At 33.5% G+C, this 17,215-nt stretch overlaps 3 protein-coding genes across 7 annotated transcripts in view; all 3 read left to right on the top strand.

Annotated features, from left to right (window-relative positions):
- The first annotated feature begins 594 nt into the window (after window positions 1–594).
- On the top strand, window positions 595–2,270 carry LOC119638399 (NAD-dependent protein deacylase Sirt4). The gene is made up of 2 exons (XM_038035167.1): window positions 595–1,364; window positions 1,426–2,270. Exons 1-2 carry the CDS (start codon window positions 1,139–1,141, stop codon window positions 2,166–2,168), a joined length of 969 nt encoding a protein of 322 aa, XP_037891095.1. The 5' UTR covers window positions 595–1,138; the 3' UTR covers window positions 2,169–2,270.
- A 660-nt stretch (window positions 2,271–2,930) lies between these two features.
- Window positions 2,931–5,728, top strand: LOC119638396 (serine/threonine-protein kinase PINK1, mitochondrial). The gene is made up of 5 exons (XM_038035161.1): window positions 2,931–3,131; window positions 3,246–3,501; window positions 3,553–4,341; window positions 4,398–5,411; window positions 5,468–5,728. Exons 2-5 carry the CDS (start codon window positions 3,349–3,351, stop codon window positions 5,660–5,662), a joined length of 2,151 nt encoding a protein of 716 aa, XP_037891089.1. The 5' UTR covers window positions 2,931–3,131; window positions 3,246–3,348; the 3' UTR covers window positions 5,663–5,728.
- An 8,552-nt stretch (window positions 5,729–14,280) lies between these two features.
- The window catches only part of LOC119643248 (putative uncharacterized protein DDB_G0282129), a 12,624-nt gene continuing 9,689 nt past the window's right edge, over window positions 14,281–17,215 (top strand). For 2 of the 5 annotated variants that reach the window (XM_038042603.1, XM_038042596.1), the window contains exon 1: window positions 14,406–14,783. The gene's annotated coding sequence lies outside the window, so the exon portion shown is untranslated. Of the gene's footprint in view, window positions 14,365–14,403; window positions 14,784–17,215 lie in introns of those variants that run through there. The other 3 variants (XM_038042616.1, XM_038042622.1, XM_038042610.1) reach the window with 3 other exon arrangements.

Here is a 17,215-nt window from a genome sequence, read left to right as displayed (position 1 = left end):
GATAGGTATTTTTATAGAGATTCATTTGGTGTCCACTAAAATGTTTTACGTTTCCTAGTTTGGATGGAGGAGGCTTCCAAGACCAACCATATCTTAATCCTAATTAACAGAGTTCTGTTCGGTCGTTTCTCCCTTCGGAATCTCTGCTAAGGAAGATGGTAGGTGTCTTTGCTAATGACATTGCTCTTTGTCTTTACATCCTTGATGATATAAATAGTTTTGCTAAATTTCAGACCAATAATTTTTACGTAATAGATAAATAGATAGAAATACGAACTTCTGTTACATACATAAGTAATATTACCGTTTTTTATTTATATTATTGTAAACGCATATTGCAAGCGCATCACTGCTTTTTTGACGCTTGGTAGAGTGCAGAATTCAACATTAGTCAATAATAAATATATTACTCATGGTGTGGTGTTTCTTATCATAATAAATGGATGTCCGCCACTTTTATGTGGTGAGTATAAAAAGGTGAATATCATGACGTGTTTAAAATTCAGCAGATTATACGTGTACGTTCTTAATTTTAACTGTACAAAATTTAAGTAAATAAATTTCTACTAGCTTGCTAAGCGTCAAGCGCGCTGTACAAGAAACATTATCTGGTTTCCGAATATGCGGTTACGCTAATAATGCCTTCCTTGCTCTTCTACATGTGAAAGATTTTACTCTTTTAATCTTGTGTGAATTTCATAGGTCTAAATACAAACAAAGGCTTATGAAGAGCTACTTTGAAACCATTTTTATATATTTACATAAATTCATTTCAGTTCTACTGCATAGAGGTAAAATAATACTTGTTAAATGAGACCAAATCATCTAATTTTAGCACACAAAAATTGCTTTGCATTTCACTTAGGTAAAATACGCAAGCGACTAGATTCTAGGCAACTAAGGCTTGCGCCTTCTTATCTAAATAAATTAATAAGTGTTTTAATAACGTAAATATGTAGATATGCCACAAGACATAGTGCGCTCATATGTAAGAATTTTATTACAAAAATGGATAAATTTGAAAAAAAGAAATATGAATAAAACGATCGTCAGGCTTTTGAACCAAAATATCACTCCATAATCTGTCCAAATTTTTCATTAGCGCTTTAAGCGCCAGCAAGAAAATTTAACAGCTGATATGTTGTCTTGTAAAATTTTCTTTATCTATGAAGTAGTAAAAATGCGTTTTACGCAATTTATGTGCCTACGTTTAAATCAAGCTAGTTTTTTAGATATAAAACAACAACAATTCGTTCCTAAACATCAACCTGTCTTGGAAAGAGATGTTAAACGTTTAGAATCCTTTCTGTTAAGTAAGCCAAATATAGTAGTTTTAACAGGTGCTGGCATCTCAACAGAATCAGGTAAGTTCGCTAGTATTTAATAAGAGATTTTTCAAAATGTAAAACGTTATTTGAAAAACAGGTATACCCGATTATCGCTCAGAAGGTGTTGGGTTGTACGCCCGCTCCAACCATAAACCCATACAACATTCAGAATTTCTGCGTTCAAGTGATATTAGGAAACGTTATTGGGCACGTAATTTTGTCGGCTGGCCTCGATTCTCCGCTACAGAGCCTAATAGCACGCACTACGCTTTGGCTCGTTTTGAGCGCGAAGGCCGCATACAGTCTTTAGTGACTCAAAACGTAGATCGTCTTCATACTAAAGCTGGCAGCAAAAATGTTATCGAACTACATGGTTCAGGTTATACGGTGCAGTGTCTATCGTGTAATTATAACATAGGACGGCATGACTTTCAAGCCATCCTTAACAGTCTTAATCCAGAATTTAAAAATGCGCCAAATATGGTAAGGCCAGATGGCGACGTTGAAATACCAGCGGATTACATAAAGAAGTTTCGAATACCTACATGCCCGGAATGCAGGGGTTATCTTAAACCAGAAATTGTATTTTTCGGCGATAACGTGCCCAAAGATCGTCTTGATCGTATCGCCGAAATGATTTATACTAGTGATGGTTTATTAGTCTTAGGCTCCAGTTTATTGGTCTTTTCTGGATATCGTATGGTTTTGCAAACCAAAGACTTAAATTTACCCGTAGCAATTGTAAATATAGGTGAAACACGGGGTGATCATTTAGCTGATATTAAGCTGGCGGCCAAATGTGGCGATGTTGTCCCTAAATTATTTGATTTCAAAAAATAACCATACAAGTGTTTTAAATACTAAAAACTAAATCAAATGTGATATTTAACTGAAATTATTGTTGAAACAAAAAAAAGTTAGTGAAATATTCTTACTTACAATATATTTTAAAATCGAACTCTAAATTGCGTTGACTTTCTGTGACTACTAATGAGATTAGGAGAAAAAAGAGAAAAAAAGCAATATTTAATTATTTTTGAATATTTTCAAATCTACTCAATTCTTTTTCGAAAATTTTGAAACCATATATACGTATTTTTTTATATCTGTATTTGGATTTTATTCTTATCCGATTTACATTAGTTGTATACAAGTTAAGATGATGGATTCCGATTATTCGAATCTTTATCCGCTTGAGTAGCCGAAGGGGAGGCATCTCGACTAGCAAGTCGATTCGAATCTCAAGTGCGGTAGAGTTTGTAATAAATGCCGATAGTCTTAGATGCTAGTGCTTTTAAGAGTTTAGTCTTAGAATTTATTTATGTGGCGAAATTAACAGTAATAATAACAATAATAATAATAATATTCGAATCTTTTTTTTTATTTGTTCTAAAAATTGTTTTTTTGCCTTTGGCAATATTGGCGCTTTAGTACCGCAATTGTTTGCATAAAGCATCAGAAAACAGCTGCTTTTTAGTCATAAGAACTAGAAATAAAAAATCAACGAATTTGCCAACAATTTACGACATTAAATTAAGGAAAATCGATCAATTTTCATGAAAAACTAAAACTAAGGTAAATAGAATAAATAATTGAAAAATGATGAAGCTTGACTATAAAATTGTGCAGTTTGTGAAGAAGTGAATGATTATCTAACACAAACAGCACAAGTAAACGGACAACAAACACATCTATAGAGCTGTAAATTTATTCTGGATTTGTTGTTATCGACAATATAATGACTTTAATATCCGTTGTAGTGAAAGAGAGCAACTTTAAATCAACGGCATAAAATCAATATAGGTATGCAAGTATGTTAGGCGATGCATGCGATGATTTGCGCACATACAAACAAAAAGCTGCAAAATAATAAAACGCAATTTTATTTAAATTTTTTGCTTCTATCTCTTTTTCTAGTTCCTCCAAATTATTGAATTTTATTTGATCGTGTTTGAAATTTGTGCGATCGCCTGGTAGTTTAGGGCTTTAGATTGAGCGTGCGTATGCGAGAGAGATCAATATGTCCGTGCGTTTACTAACAACTCGACTTATTAAACATGGTCGTTATTTGCTTCAAAGCTATTGGAAGCGCGATATACATAGCAACATTTTGGAACAAAAGCAAACACGTCAACGTACTCGTTTACCTACGTTAGCAGCCCAAGTTGGTCAAGTAAGGCAATGCATACATTAGATACGCAACCATTAATTTATTATTCTTTAGAAAGCAGCTGCTAAGCATGCTGTAAATATTCCGGGAGTTAATAGCGGTACTGCCACCGGTCAGTTGGCAGCTAATGTAAATCGCACTACAGGAATACTTCGTTTTGGTCAGCATGCTCGCAAATTGTTTATCGATAACATATTGAATAGGGTTACAACTACCTACTCAGCTGAGTTGCGTAGCCAAGCAACAAAAAAACTATTTTATGGAGATTCTGCTCCTTTCTTTGCTTTAGTTGGCGTCAGCTTGGCTTCCGGTGCCGGTGTTCTAACTAAAGAAGATGAATTAGAGGGCGTGTGCTGGGAAATAAGAGAAGCTGCCAATCGCCTGCAGGCAAATTGGAATTCTGACGAAATCTCCGAAACATTAGATGAGTCTTTTAGCGTTGACAAACTCACTGTTGGTCCAGCTATAGCCAAGGGTTGCGCTGCTGTTGTATATGCAGCAGCTTTGAAAGAGTGTGAGGTTAATACCGAATCTTCCATTAATAATCAATCGTTATCCTCTGCCTTAGAAGGTCGTTCACGTTCAACGCTACAGCAGCAGCAGCAGCCATTTCGTCCCGAGTTTATAACTCCTTTACAAAACATGTCCCGGTTTGTCCATAATTTCGGAGGATCGGTTGACAATTTACAATTATTTAATCAAGCATCGGCAGCGACTGTCTTTGAAGAAACTTTAGCCGTGGCCGAAAAAAATTCCGAGGAATACACAAAATCGAAAGATAACCGCAAATTGTCAAAAGATGTTTCCCCATTTTCGGGTATTGGCAACGGGAATCAATCGCTGGTAAGTAGGAAAAAAAGAGACGAAAATAGAGTAAGTGCAACGCCAACTCTTTGCAGCTTACTGTAAACACTGGCGCAGGGGCTAATTTACAACGTTACCCTTTAGCTTTGAAAATGATGTTTAATTATGACATACAGAGTAACGCTTTAGCTATTTTACGAGCCATGTACAAAGAAACTGTGCCAGCTCGTCAGCGGTACATGCGCGAAGCTGCTGAAACTTGGGAGCAGCACATACAAGATCAAACTCTCTTGTTGCCGGCACATCCAAACATTGTGTGCATGTACGGTTTCTTTTGTGACGAAGTACGACAGCTTCCTGACGGTCATCTATTGTATCCTATAGCTCAACCACAACGTATCAATCCAAATGGTTACGGCCGTAATATGTCACTGTATTTGTTAATGAAACGTTATGATTATAGCTTACGGGCCTTTTTAAATGAGTATAAAGTGTCCACACGAGAGAAACTGTTGCTCTTAGCTCAGCTGTTGGAAGCTGTGGCCCACATTAGTTGCCACGGTATAGCTCATCGTGATTTAAAATCGGATAATATATTGATAGAGCTAAACGAAGAAGATTCTCCTCCGCTACTGGTATTATCAGATTTCGGTTGCTGCTTGGCAGATCGTGTGCATGGCCTGCAAGTGCCATACTCCTCTTTAGACATCGATAAGGGCGGCAATGCTGCTTTAATGGCGCCAGAAATCATCAATAAGCAACCGGGTTCTTTTGCTGTATTAAATTACAGTAAAGCTGACTTATGGGCCTGTGGAGCCATAGCTTATGAAATCTTTGGCTTAAATAATCCCTTCTATTCATCTAGCGGCGGTCTGGCAGCTGCTAAAGGAGAGCAAACATTTTCCCTGCGCAATTCGGACTACAGGGAAGAGGACTTGCCGGCCCTAAGCGATGAATGTCCATTTTTGGTGCAACAATTAATTTACAACATTTTATCACCAAATCCAACGAAACGCGTTAGCCCAGATATTGCGGCAAATATATTGCAATTGTTTTTGTGGGCACCTTCAAAATGGCTCAAATCGGATGGTATGCCTAATAGCCCTGAGGTAAGTTTTCAAATCAATAAACTCGATGAATGCCATAAGCAACGTATATTCGATAGATTTTACAATGGTTGCTGTCCTTGACCACAAAGGTTATGTGTGAGGTAAATTCTGCATCGTCAACTAGTGCAACAACTTATCAAAAAGCAGGCCGACGTACTTATGTCGAATATATATTAATTTGTAATTTCCTAACCAGGGCACGTTTGCGTCGCATACGTGGCGCTTTGAATTGGATACAAAGTATTGTGTAAATAAATTTTATAAAATCGCTGATTTTAGGTGTCGGCTAAACGAGTCAACTACAAGACAAATTGAAATCAAACAACTTTTAAGTTTTTATATCTTAAGAAATGATCCTTCTTCAAATTGTCATGCAGAAGTCATTATGCAAAGAACAACTCGTTTATTTTAACAAAAATGTAAAACAAGTTTTTCTTTATTTTTGCACTTATTATTATTATTATTATTTTTTTTATTTGTAATTTAATATATTTTTATAAATTTATTTACTTATTTATATTAGTAAATTTATTTTTGAAAAATTTTCAAACTTATCTGCATGGATAGTTGAGTAAACATGTCTCTGGAAAAAGTTACGATATTATTAATTTCTATGTAAATTAATTGCACTTACGTATTAATAATAAATAAAATCCAACACTGAGAACACACAAGAATTTTACATCCTTTCGATATATATTGGTATCGGGTAGTCGCCGAAAGCGCGCCAATTTTCCCCTTGTTATACTCACCGCCGAACGCTGAGAGCATTTAGCCAAGACATCAACAAATTCTGAATCGATCTACGTACGCTTATCTGCGCGCCTGGATAAACCAAAATAACCATAGTTATAAGGATTAATATATCGGTAAATAACTATCAACTTACAAAAAGGAAGTTTCATTTCCGGTGGTAGAAAAAAAAAGTACAAAGTTAAAAACCGCCTAGAATTACATTTGAAATTAGTTAGAATGAAAAATAATTTATTGTCATTTACCGCTGATTGCTAATCAAAGACGATCAGAGGCTTGATATATTCGTATAACTAATCCCATCGATCTTTGACGATATGCGATTAAAGATTTTATTACGTTATACCGTGCGTAGTGGAGTATTGAGTATTCTGCGTTTGAGAAATTGTTGCAGCAAACTAAACCTTAGACAACTAACCCCTGATATCATAGATGTTCAGATGAATATTTCGCTGTCAGTTTGTGTGTAATTAAACTTTTTTGTTGCAAATAGGTTGTAAGCATTTTAAAAATATTATTTCAACGATTTTCTTCCATATTCATCATCATTGAGTTTAATTGCCATCTTATTGGCTTAGCTTCTGCTAGCCCACATCGCAAACGTGTTCATTTCGATCATGATATGGTGTTAACGTGAAATATGAGATTGCTTGACGTACACATCATTCATTTAGACGTCATAACAAGAGATGTCATCAAGCAGGCTGTAGATTAAAGCGAAGGCAAAGTAGATTCCTGGACGAATTCATGCCGTAAGACCTTAGAAACAACGATCGATCAAATGTGCTGTGTGATTAACGGACGCTATTAGTGATTATAGATTTAGAATTGTTTTGCAGCTGCCGATCTTTGACTCGTTGCAAAGAGTAATGTAGAATAACATATTCAAATGGAAAATACGAAAGGCTCATATTTGACACGATTAACGGACATAAAAAATTTCAAATTCTTTTGCAAATTTTTAGGCGATATTTTCGTTTTTACTAACGGGACAATGTTAACAACAGACATTGAACAGACGGACAGACGGATATGAAAAAATCGATTTAGAATTTGATGCTGATCATATGAAATATATATATATATATATATGATATATATATACCGCTCATCCTTCGATGATGGGTATAAAAAAGTGTTTGCAAAAGATTGAAGGAAGAATTTTGGGAGGGCTATTAAAAGCTATCTATTCAGTAGCCTCAGCGAGTGTTGAATATTGATAATGAAGAGTATGAAGAGTCGATAATGGAATCACTGCAGGTATGTATTAGTTAACAATTAGAAAGGGTCTATGTAAATCGAGGAAAAGGAATTCAAGATAAATGTGCAAATGAAACAAATTGAGTTAGAAATTTTAAATAAATAAACCGAATAAATTAATCATTTATGCTGGCAATCCTTCCACCCATGACTCATATTCATTTATCTTAAGCTTTAAGCTTTAAGCTTAAGCTTTCAAGATAATCAACAACATCTATAATGACCATAATGAGAATTATTTCGACTTTTAAGAAAATCACCAATATCTATAAGAGTAAACATCCATAACATGTTAGTGCGATATTTATACAGAAGATGTCTCTGCTAATCGAATAGAATAGTTAATGGAATTTATAGCGCGGATTATAAAAGATATAAAAAAATGTTTTTATAATCATGAAAACTATTCGTATTGGACATTTTGGCCAATAACCAACAATTCAATGGATTTAGCCTTTTAGTTTTTTCGTCTTTTTTCCCTCCGTTTGTAAAATTTGATTCGACAATGATGTGCTTAGTGAATTTAATATATTAGTAATAGATACTTTTTCTAACCTGCGACACTTTTGATACAAGGGCATATAAAGACCTTTTTATTTATATTGATCGCTTCTGAAGTGATAAGCTTGTCTATCCATCTGTCCGTTTTGTTATCTTGTGTTCAACCTACAGGTCGCAATTCTTGAGATATTTTCATGAAATTTGATAGACCGACCTGTTTTGTAGTGCACACTACATTATTTCTCTAGAGTATTTCGCTTTTGCAATTCTCTCTTATGCAATGTTCGACAGCTATCGGTTTCAATTGCATATTATTTTATTAACTGAACGATTGAGTTGATCAGGATTAGGATTATTTTTATTTCACGTTTTGCACACAGCTTTAAAAATAATCTACGTTAGCTTGCAAACTGTACGGTACCGGTTTGCGATTTGGTGAACTTACACTTTGTTTAAAAAATCCCTGAGCTCGCACCAAAGACTCAATAAATTATATGCCATAGCGGTAAATTAGAAATTAAATAAGTAAGAAAATTACATTCGGTCGTGACCGAATCTTTTATACCCATCATCGTTTACTTCAAAAAAAAAAAAGAAAAACAAAGTAAAAGAACTAAATTTTTGATACTCTATAATATATGGAATGGATGCGACTGATTTTTTCCTTTTTCTGTGTCACATAGGCTTGTGGGCGTATTGGGCGTTTCCTTGGAAGAATTTGAGTCACTTCGAAATTCCTTCGCAATTTCATAGGTGATATTTTCATTTTAGCTAACGGTAGAATCGTTACCATAAATACTATACAGTTGCGCAGACAAACTGATGGAGAGACGAACACGTTCAGGTGCATTTCAAATTTGATACTGGCCATGAATTTCCATACTTTACGGGATTTTTGAAGTTTGTTTCTGCGCCTTATAAAGAAAGGTATTGAGAAAACAATTAAATTTTGATATACTATAATATTGGGTAGGCGTGGTCAATTTTTTCCTTTTTTTTACACAAATGCTACAGCATCGCCCATAGAATATGTTTTCAAATTTTTGCACGAGAGAAACAGAGGTGTTCTCAGTTTACGTGGTGCTGTGAGCGTGTCCTTCGTTCCGATTCGGCCCATTTTTCAATGCCTCTGGCAAATTTGAATCCGATTGCTTAATTTTCGCGGCCAGGAGAATGTTTACAACAGACATTATACAGACGGACGGATGGATAGATGGACAGACGGACATGTGTAAATCGATTTAAAATTTGATGCTGATGATTAAGAATATATATACTTAATGGGGTTTCTGAAGCTTCCATGAACATGCCGCTCATTCTTCGGTGATGGGTATAAAAATAACAGCGTAAGAGGCAGGACTATTCGACCTGTCACCATATTATGTCAAGCTAAGCTAAGACGAAAAAAATAAATGCTTCCTTCTTTTAATCGACAGCGTAGGGTGAACATGTGAATAAATTTGTCATATTGTTTGTAACATTCAAACGATCATTGAACCCGAACTATTTATACTTCACCAGTGAAGTAATTCATGCGTTCATGATCTACTCTTGACATTTCCAAAATTATGAAGTGTAAAAATTACGATAGATAATCAATTATCGCATCCGGTAGAGGAGCTAAATTTGAAAATGAACATAGTTCGTCTACAATAGATATAAAAATATCGCAAAGAAACGAGAAAAGAACAAGATATGCAAGCCTTATGCGATGCGTTCCATTCGATATATATGTATATGTATATTCCATATATGTGACATACACGCGACCGAAGAACGATCTGCGAGCCGTGCTAAAGAATGTGTGATAATGGCTTGAATACGGCATAAGTCTTATCCAAAAATATAATTTTCTTGATTGTTTTAACGCGTCTACGCTGCTAATCTCTTAAGTGAATTTCGTAATATTTCGATTTGTTAATATTTCTTTCAACACTTTACAACCAAAAGCGTTTTAATAATTTCAACAATTTATGATTTATGTCGTCAAAATAATTTAAAAAAAAAAAAAAAAAAAAAAAAAAAAAATTCAATAGAAATTTTTAATAAATTATGCCCTCGTCAATCCGGCTGATGCGGTCTCATTTTTAAAGAAAACAAAAAGTACAGTTGCAAGCAAAAGTATGCACGCAACTCACCATATGTGGCATCTTAGCATGCAATTATTTACATCTATTAAGGATTGTTCGCATTGTACCGATCGATATAGAATCATTTTGTGAATCGATCTAAGCTTATCCGTCTCTCCGTCCATTGTGTTAAATTCTTGCGTTCAACTTACAGCCACATTCTACATCAAATTTTTATCCTTAAGCTTTACGTCAGCGCTTGTGCATTTTTAGCCTTTAAAGAATCTGCTTTTACACCCTACACCATTTGTGATATAAAAACTTGTGGTCCACTCTTTTATCATATCAATCGATTTAGAAGCACTTTTTGCATCGATTGAAGCATTGCTGTCTGTCCGACTGTCTTGTTTTCTTGAGTTCAATTCACCGATCGTAAAGAATTCGAATCGGGAGCACTGTTTCGCGCACTACCCATCCACTGCATTTTTCTGAAATATCCTTGTATGTGGTGTAGATTGCATAACTGTGAGCCCTGGCCCACTATGATGATTTCTATTTTTCTTTTGGAAAAGAATTTAATTCGAAATGATTGTGTGTGTGTGTGTGTGATGGATGAAAGTGCACTAATTGCAATTTTAACGAGACTCTAAAGGAACGGCCAGCAAACTCGACTCGGGAAAAAGATCAAAATGAATAAATGCAAAAAAACTGATCAAAGAGTAGTACGAGTAATGCATCTTGACGGCTGGATGGATCACCGTAAGCCAAAAGACTGCTAATACTGCCACGATTACCTCTTACTTAATCGTCGTTACTATTGCAGAATCTATTCGCCCCCCTTTCGAAGAGAGTCTTTGAAATTCTTCTTCGCGACCAGATACACTTGTAGTGCTTTTCTACTTTAAAACTACTTTTCGAACAGTTGTCGGAGCGAATACAATTAATGATGGAAATCATGGCAATAGTGGTGTTCGACTAATCTCGGAAACTCTGTTAATATCCGTTAAAATTTTACTGATCTCTACTCGGGTGAGATCTTTATATTTATGCGATTCGTAGGCTTAAGTTTAATAATTTCAATATTTTCATATAAAGATATATTGTTATTGTTATTGTTGTTTTGCGACGTAAAATTTTTCCACTAAAAAACGTTCCGTCTTTGCAATTAAGCCTAATTAATTAGATCATTCCGAATATAATTGTTAAGAAGCAAGGAAATAAAAGCCCTGTTGTGAGGCACGGACTGCCACTAAATAAGACGTCATGTTGAATGTTGAATGGTCGAAAAAGTGAGCCCAATGGAATTGATTGCTAAAGCGTTAAAATATTTTAAAAAATTGTGGCACCGGAAAACAAGGCAGACAGATGGACAGACAGACAGATAGACAGACGCAGTAAAAGGTGTATCTATCTCAAGTCCTTGTATATGTTGCATATATCCGCACAAACTTAATATACCCTTGTAGAGTATAAAAATGTGTAAATAAATACTGCCATGAATTAAAGAAAAATCGTTACTTTCTCCACTTTGTTTTTAGTTAGCTCGCTCGCCTTTGCCTTTCGAATGTTTCTCGTCTTGTTCGTTACCTCATTTCGTTACTTTTACTTACCTAAATGCTGCCTTAAACTGTATTTTACTTAAATATAGTTTAAGGATATCATTGGTGTATGTATGCAAACTTTTATCCTTGACTGTAGGCGCTTAAGTGTAAATTTTACAAATTCTTAAAGGAATTTTTCTCTTTCTTTGCAAATTTTTTTAAGAGAAATTCGTTATTTCCAGTACCATGGCGAACTCTCTTCAAAATTTCCATCGTCAAAACTAGAAAAGGCAAAATTATAATTGATGGCTCACTCGCTGTTCTTAATCCAATCAAAAGATACACTGATACTAGCCGGATTATGGATTTAAGGTCGGCCGTTAACATTAACATTAACATGCAGAGGAATTCTTTGGCATAACATAATTGCATTGCAGTGTTTGTTTTTCCTCCAAGCATATGCACGACCAATGACGGGCCAATAGTCATAAGCGCGAAGACATAGCATAAGCCGCTAAATGCCTCAGTCAGCATTTGCAACTTTTCAAATAATACGAATCTACTTAATCGACATATATATATATATATATATATATTTTTTTTTTTTCTTAATGTATAGTTGTGGGTTTAAGGCGAAGCGAACGGTCACTTTCTTTCCTCGTACTAATAATTTGCTTAGAGAAATTTCGGATTTAAGTTTATCATCCTATGACCGCCCGTAAATCATTTGCTTAGGACAAAAGATTTGCTAAAGACATTTCAGAAACTTTAACCTTAACCGAGTGAACTATCGATACCTATTTGAACACGTATTTAATTCTCTTTGCAATAATACTCTTTTATAAAATTTTGGAAAGGACCATTTTGGAATATTTTGATACTCTTTTGTACTCTCTCTTTTTAGTAACATTTATACTTTTTTTTATGTTAATAATAATGATAATGTAATATTATTTTGTTTATATAAAGGAGGATAACAACAAGCAACAACATTATAGCCGGGTAATGCCGACTAATAAATACCCTACATCACTACGCTTAGTGCTTTGCTAACAATACATCAAATATTACGCATTAGTTTCATGCAAAGACATACTTTTCATGAAAGCCCGTAAATTCGTGGATGCCCAAAACATTATAGGATGTGATCCAAATTTAGCAAACTTAATTTATTTCCCAACAATTGTATTATTTTTTCAATTTCCGCCATAGAAAACTCGAAAATGAGACTTTTTTTTCACATAAGGGCTTGCTTGTCTTGATAACCTATATACGTATATATGTTAGGGTCTTATGAATAAACCTATGTTATACAAATACCCTACTCTTAATTTTGCAGTATAAAATATTAAAAATTTAACCTTATTCCGAAGTTTATTCCGAAGTTATTTATGTTATGTGTGGTCCAAGAAATAGACCCATGTGTTTCAAATTTGGTCCACTTAAGTGTTATGTCAAATTACCATTATGAACAAATTTTTATCATGAAATATTAATAATTTCACTACTTTCCCATATAATGGTATACATTTTCCAAGAATCTCTATATGCGGTGGTATACAAAAAATGGATCTACATAGTCCAAACTCGTTAAATTGATTTCTTTGTCGATTTACTCTTATGAATTAATTTTCCTTATAATATATTGAAAATTCGATTTTTTTATTATGTAAAGATGTAGTTTTCCTAGCAACGTTTATAGGAGAGCGTGTTCAAAATATAGTCTCAGTCGGTAAAAATTTTTCATACTAATTTAAAATTACTCAGCGACTTTTGTCGAGAGATTTTAAAAATGTCAATTTTTTAATGCACAAAGTCGTCGAGAAAGTCCATTGATCTGAGTCATTTTCAATCTCATTTGTCCTTGGGTCAAAGCACTTTGGTATATCCAAACTTCATTTAAAATATTTTAAAAATTTGCGACCTTTACTTGGCCAAACTTTAGATAGACAGACAGGCTTAAATTGGTATAATAAAAAGTTGCATCTATGTTAAGTCCTATCGGGTACCACAAATGGGGTATAGGGTATAATGACAATACAATAAGATTTGTATTTCTAAAAATACATTCTTCCCTCCAAGCCACCAAACCCGCTTAAGTTAGAAAAGTATTTGCATATTGTTGCACAATACCTGTCCGATATTTCTGCATTTAGTAATGCTTTAGAATCTTTTGAATCGAAAAGTTTAATATAGACAGATTTAACAGATTTAAAAGTTCTTTACTATCTATCATCATACTACTGTATATTTACAGTCATTCTTGAGGATAGAGTACAACAGTTGATTAATGTAGACAAGCAAAGAAATCAGATAGAATTTAATGCTGATTATGCTGAATCAAGTTGATGCAGTTGATTAGGTCTATAAAGTGTCCTTTCCGAGTATGGCAAATATTTGCAAAAATCAAATATATCCCTTATGTTTAGCTAATCAAGCTAACATTTGCGTTTTTCCTTCTACAGTCTCTCAACAGTCGCAGTCGGTTCAGTCGCTTAGTTCATTTAGTCAATCGTTCAGTTTGCATTTAGTTTTTGAACGAGAGAGTTGCATAAATTTCTTATTGGATAAGGAAGAGGAAATTATAGAAACAAAAAGGACGAAAAGGATAAAAAACATATTTGAATAAATTCAAATAAAATAAATAAATACAAATATAAAAGAAATTAAATAAATAAATATAAAAAAAATAAATAAATAAATAAATAAAAAAAAATATTAAAAAAAAAAAAAAAAAAAAAAAAAAAAAATTAAATAAAATCAATTTTGTCAATATGAAAATGTATAAATTTTTTATCGCAAAAATTTATGCGAAAGATATGGATATGCGTAAATAAATATATATGTATATATTTTGTGAAAGAAAATTATCGAAAAGTAAAGTACATGGCATATATATGTTTATAGAACGGTTTCTTTTTCCGCTATTTAATTTTCCAATCTAACTACTATTGAAAAGCATAAAAAATAAATAAATAAATAAAATAAAACAGCTTAAGCTTAAGTAAATACGGCCAGTACGTAAATAGCCAGCCAGTATAAATAAATGAAGACAAGAAACGTAATGTAAAATCTATGAAAATGTTGTTCATGTACAAACAGACAGACAGACAGTTTTTAAAATAATCAGTCAGCGCTTTTCATAAATCTTAAAATGCTTCTTCTTGTTTGTTTATGAGATGAATGAAAGCAACGTGTTTCACTTATTTATATTCATGTAGAGGAGGTATAGCTGCGGCATGTAAAAGGTAATAAGCAGTCAGTCAGTCAGTCAGTCAGTCAGTCAGTCAGTCATTTAGAGTGATAGACGTGATATTTCAGTGAAAGCATATTAAAATAAAAATAACAGTTTTTGTATTAATTAAAATTGTTTTTTTTTTTCTGTTTATTTGTTTGTTTGTTTGCTTGTTTTTTTTTTTTTTTTTTTTTTAATGAAACGTAAATTTTGCTTTTTCATTAAAATTTCGTAAGCGCACACGAAAGCATAAAATCAGTTACAGTAATAATATACTTTAATAGGTTAGGAGGAAATAACAATTATTTATTATATATCATATGCACGAACAGATTTAGAAAATGTTTTTTAGGAGATTTTCGAAAATAATGCCGCGAATATGATCATTTTTTTTATATAAGGAAAATAAAAAATTTAAAATTTTATTTTTATTCTTCGCTTGTGAAAAATGAATTTTAATTAATGCAATTCAAATACAAGTAAGAATATTATAGTCGGTCAAGGCCGACCATTAGATACCCTACATCTACACATTCTCTAATACAATACTTATTTTTATTATAGAATAATATATATATATATATATATATATATATCTTGTTTGTCGCGTATGTATTTATGGGGAAGCGGGCCTGACGCAATACAAATTTATTCCTTATATAACGCAAGATCGAAAAATATGTCATAGATGGTCTAAATTTTCGTAGAGTTCATTTTTATATTAAATTAGTAGAATATTATGGGACGATTTCCATGATCACTTGTTAAAATTTCGATTTTTCGGTACTACAAAGGATCAATTTTCGTGAAAATTCTTATTAGGATAGGAGCCAAAAAATACGCCGACGCGATCATCCCAATTAGCTACAGTTAATTTTATTATATTAAAGTACTCTTATGATATAATTTTCAACAAAAAGCATGAAAAATTATATCGTTTTGTCAGATGGACTTCAGTTGCCGTTATATGAGAGCGATTAAGAGCGGTTGCCCCAACCGGTGCAAAGCTTTCATACCAATTGAGAAATTGGCGAAATACTAGTACTTAGCTGCCTTTTGCCAAGAAATTTTAACAATTAAAATCTTTTTCCATATAACGACTATTCAGAATGGGACGTTTTATGGTTAGTGGTATAGTCGAAAAAGTGGACAGATCCAAACCGTTTTCAATAGCGTTCGTTGTTGAGTCAAAACACGTCACTGTACCGAATTTCATCAAAAATTAGCGACCTGTAGCCTGAGCATAAATTCACATGAACGGACATTAGACGGACAGACGAACAGACAGGCTTAGATCAATTCAGATTATGATTCTGAATCGATCGGTATAACAGAAAGTGCGTGAGTCTATTATAAGCCCTTTTGCGTTTTATATACGACCGCAGTAACTTAACCTGTGCCTGTAACTTAGCCTTAACCTGTAACCCGTACGACAAAAGGTGTACGGTATAAAAATGCGATTTTCATAAACTATACGCATATTGAGCATTTCAATGACATCCTGATCACTCGTTAACAGAGAATAGAATTTTAAATTAAATGTCAAAGTTTGTCAATTATTGAGTGAAAGATTTTACAATCGATTGAAAGGGCTTTATAGTTAAAAACGGATTTATAGTTCATATTGGCCAATAGAGAAGATTTGCATAGTTCGGCTACATTTTTCTTCTTCTTTCCGTCCATCCTGTCTTATCAAAGAATAGAATTTTTTTCATCACTTTTTATAACCTACACCAGTTGTGGTACGGATGTATACAAGATGCCGAAGGACTAGCAGGGGATAGACTCAGATCTTAGACCGCCTTTTATTTGAATCAATTTTCTGAATCAATCTAAGCTTATCTGTCCTTCCAGTCAGTCTTGTTTTCTAATATTCAACCTAGAAGTCACAATTTTGCTACACTTATATGTTTCGGCCCAAGGACAAACGCTATTGAAGATGTTTCTAATCGGACCACGTTTATGGATCACTATATATTGCTGTATTTTCGGTCCAAGGATATATGCTATTGAAAATGTTTCTGATCGTACCACTTTTTTAGAGCACTGGGGCCACTAGACCTTATTTTGAATAGTCCATCTATGGGTAACTCAACGGTGTTACAAAATATAAAAATGGTGCGACCAGTAGTGCATCAGTACAGTATTTTTACTTAAGAATAATATGCAAAATAATTCTTTCTATCCGATTTGAATTCTTTCTCAATTCTCGGAACGAAGACTACTTAAAATTGATTGCCTTTACTTAACTTTAGGTTTTATCGAAACTATATATTTTTTGAGCGAACCCACGCAATTCTCATGGCATTATTTTCTGATGAGGCTCGTAGAAATTTTCAACTTTACGTCAACTTTAAAACATTTATGATCGAATCTACAAAAAAATTCTTTTTCCATTTTCTTTTCTATTTGCTTCGCTAAATATTGAATAATATTTTAATATTT

Source organism: Glossina fuscipes, unplaced genomic scaffold, assembly GCF_014805625.2.
Source record: "Glossina fuscipes isolate IAEA_lab_2018 unplaced genomic scaffold, Yale_Gfus_2 0, whole genome shotgun sequence".
Taxonomy (NCBI): Eukaryota; Metazoa; Arthropoda; class Insecta; order Diptera; family Glossinidae; genus Glossina; species Glossina fuscipes.
Note: the sequence above shows the minus strand (reverse complement) of the source record. Positions and strands in the feature narration are given on the sequence as shown.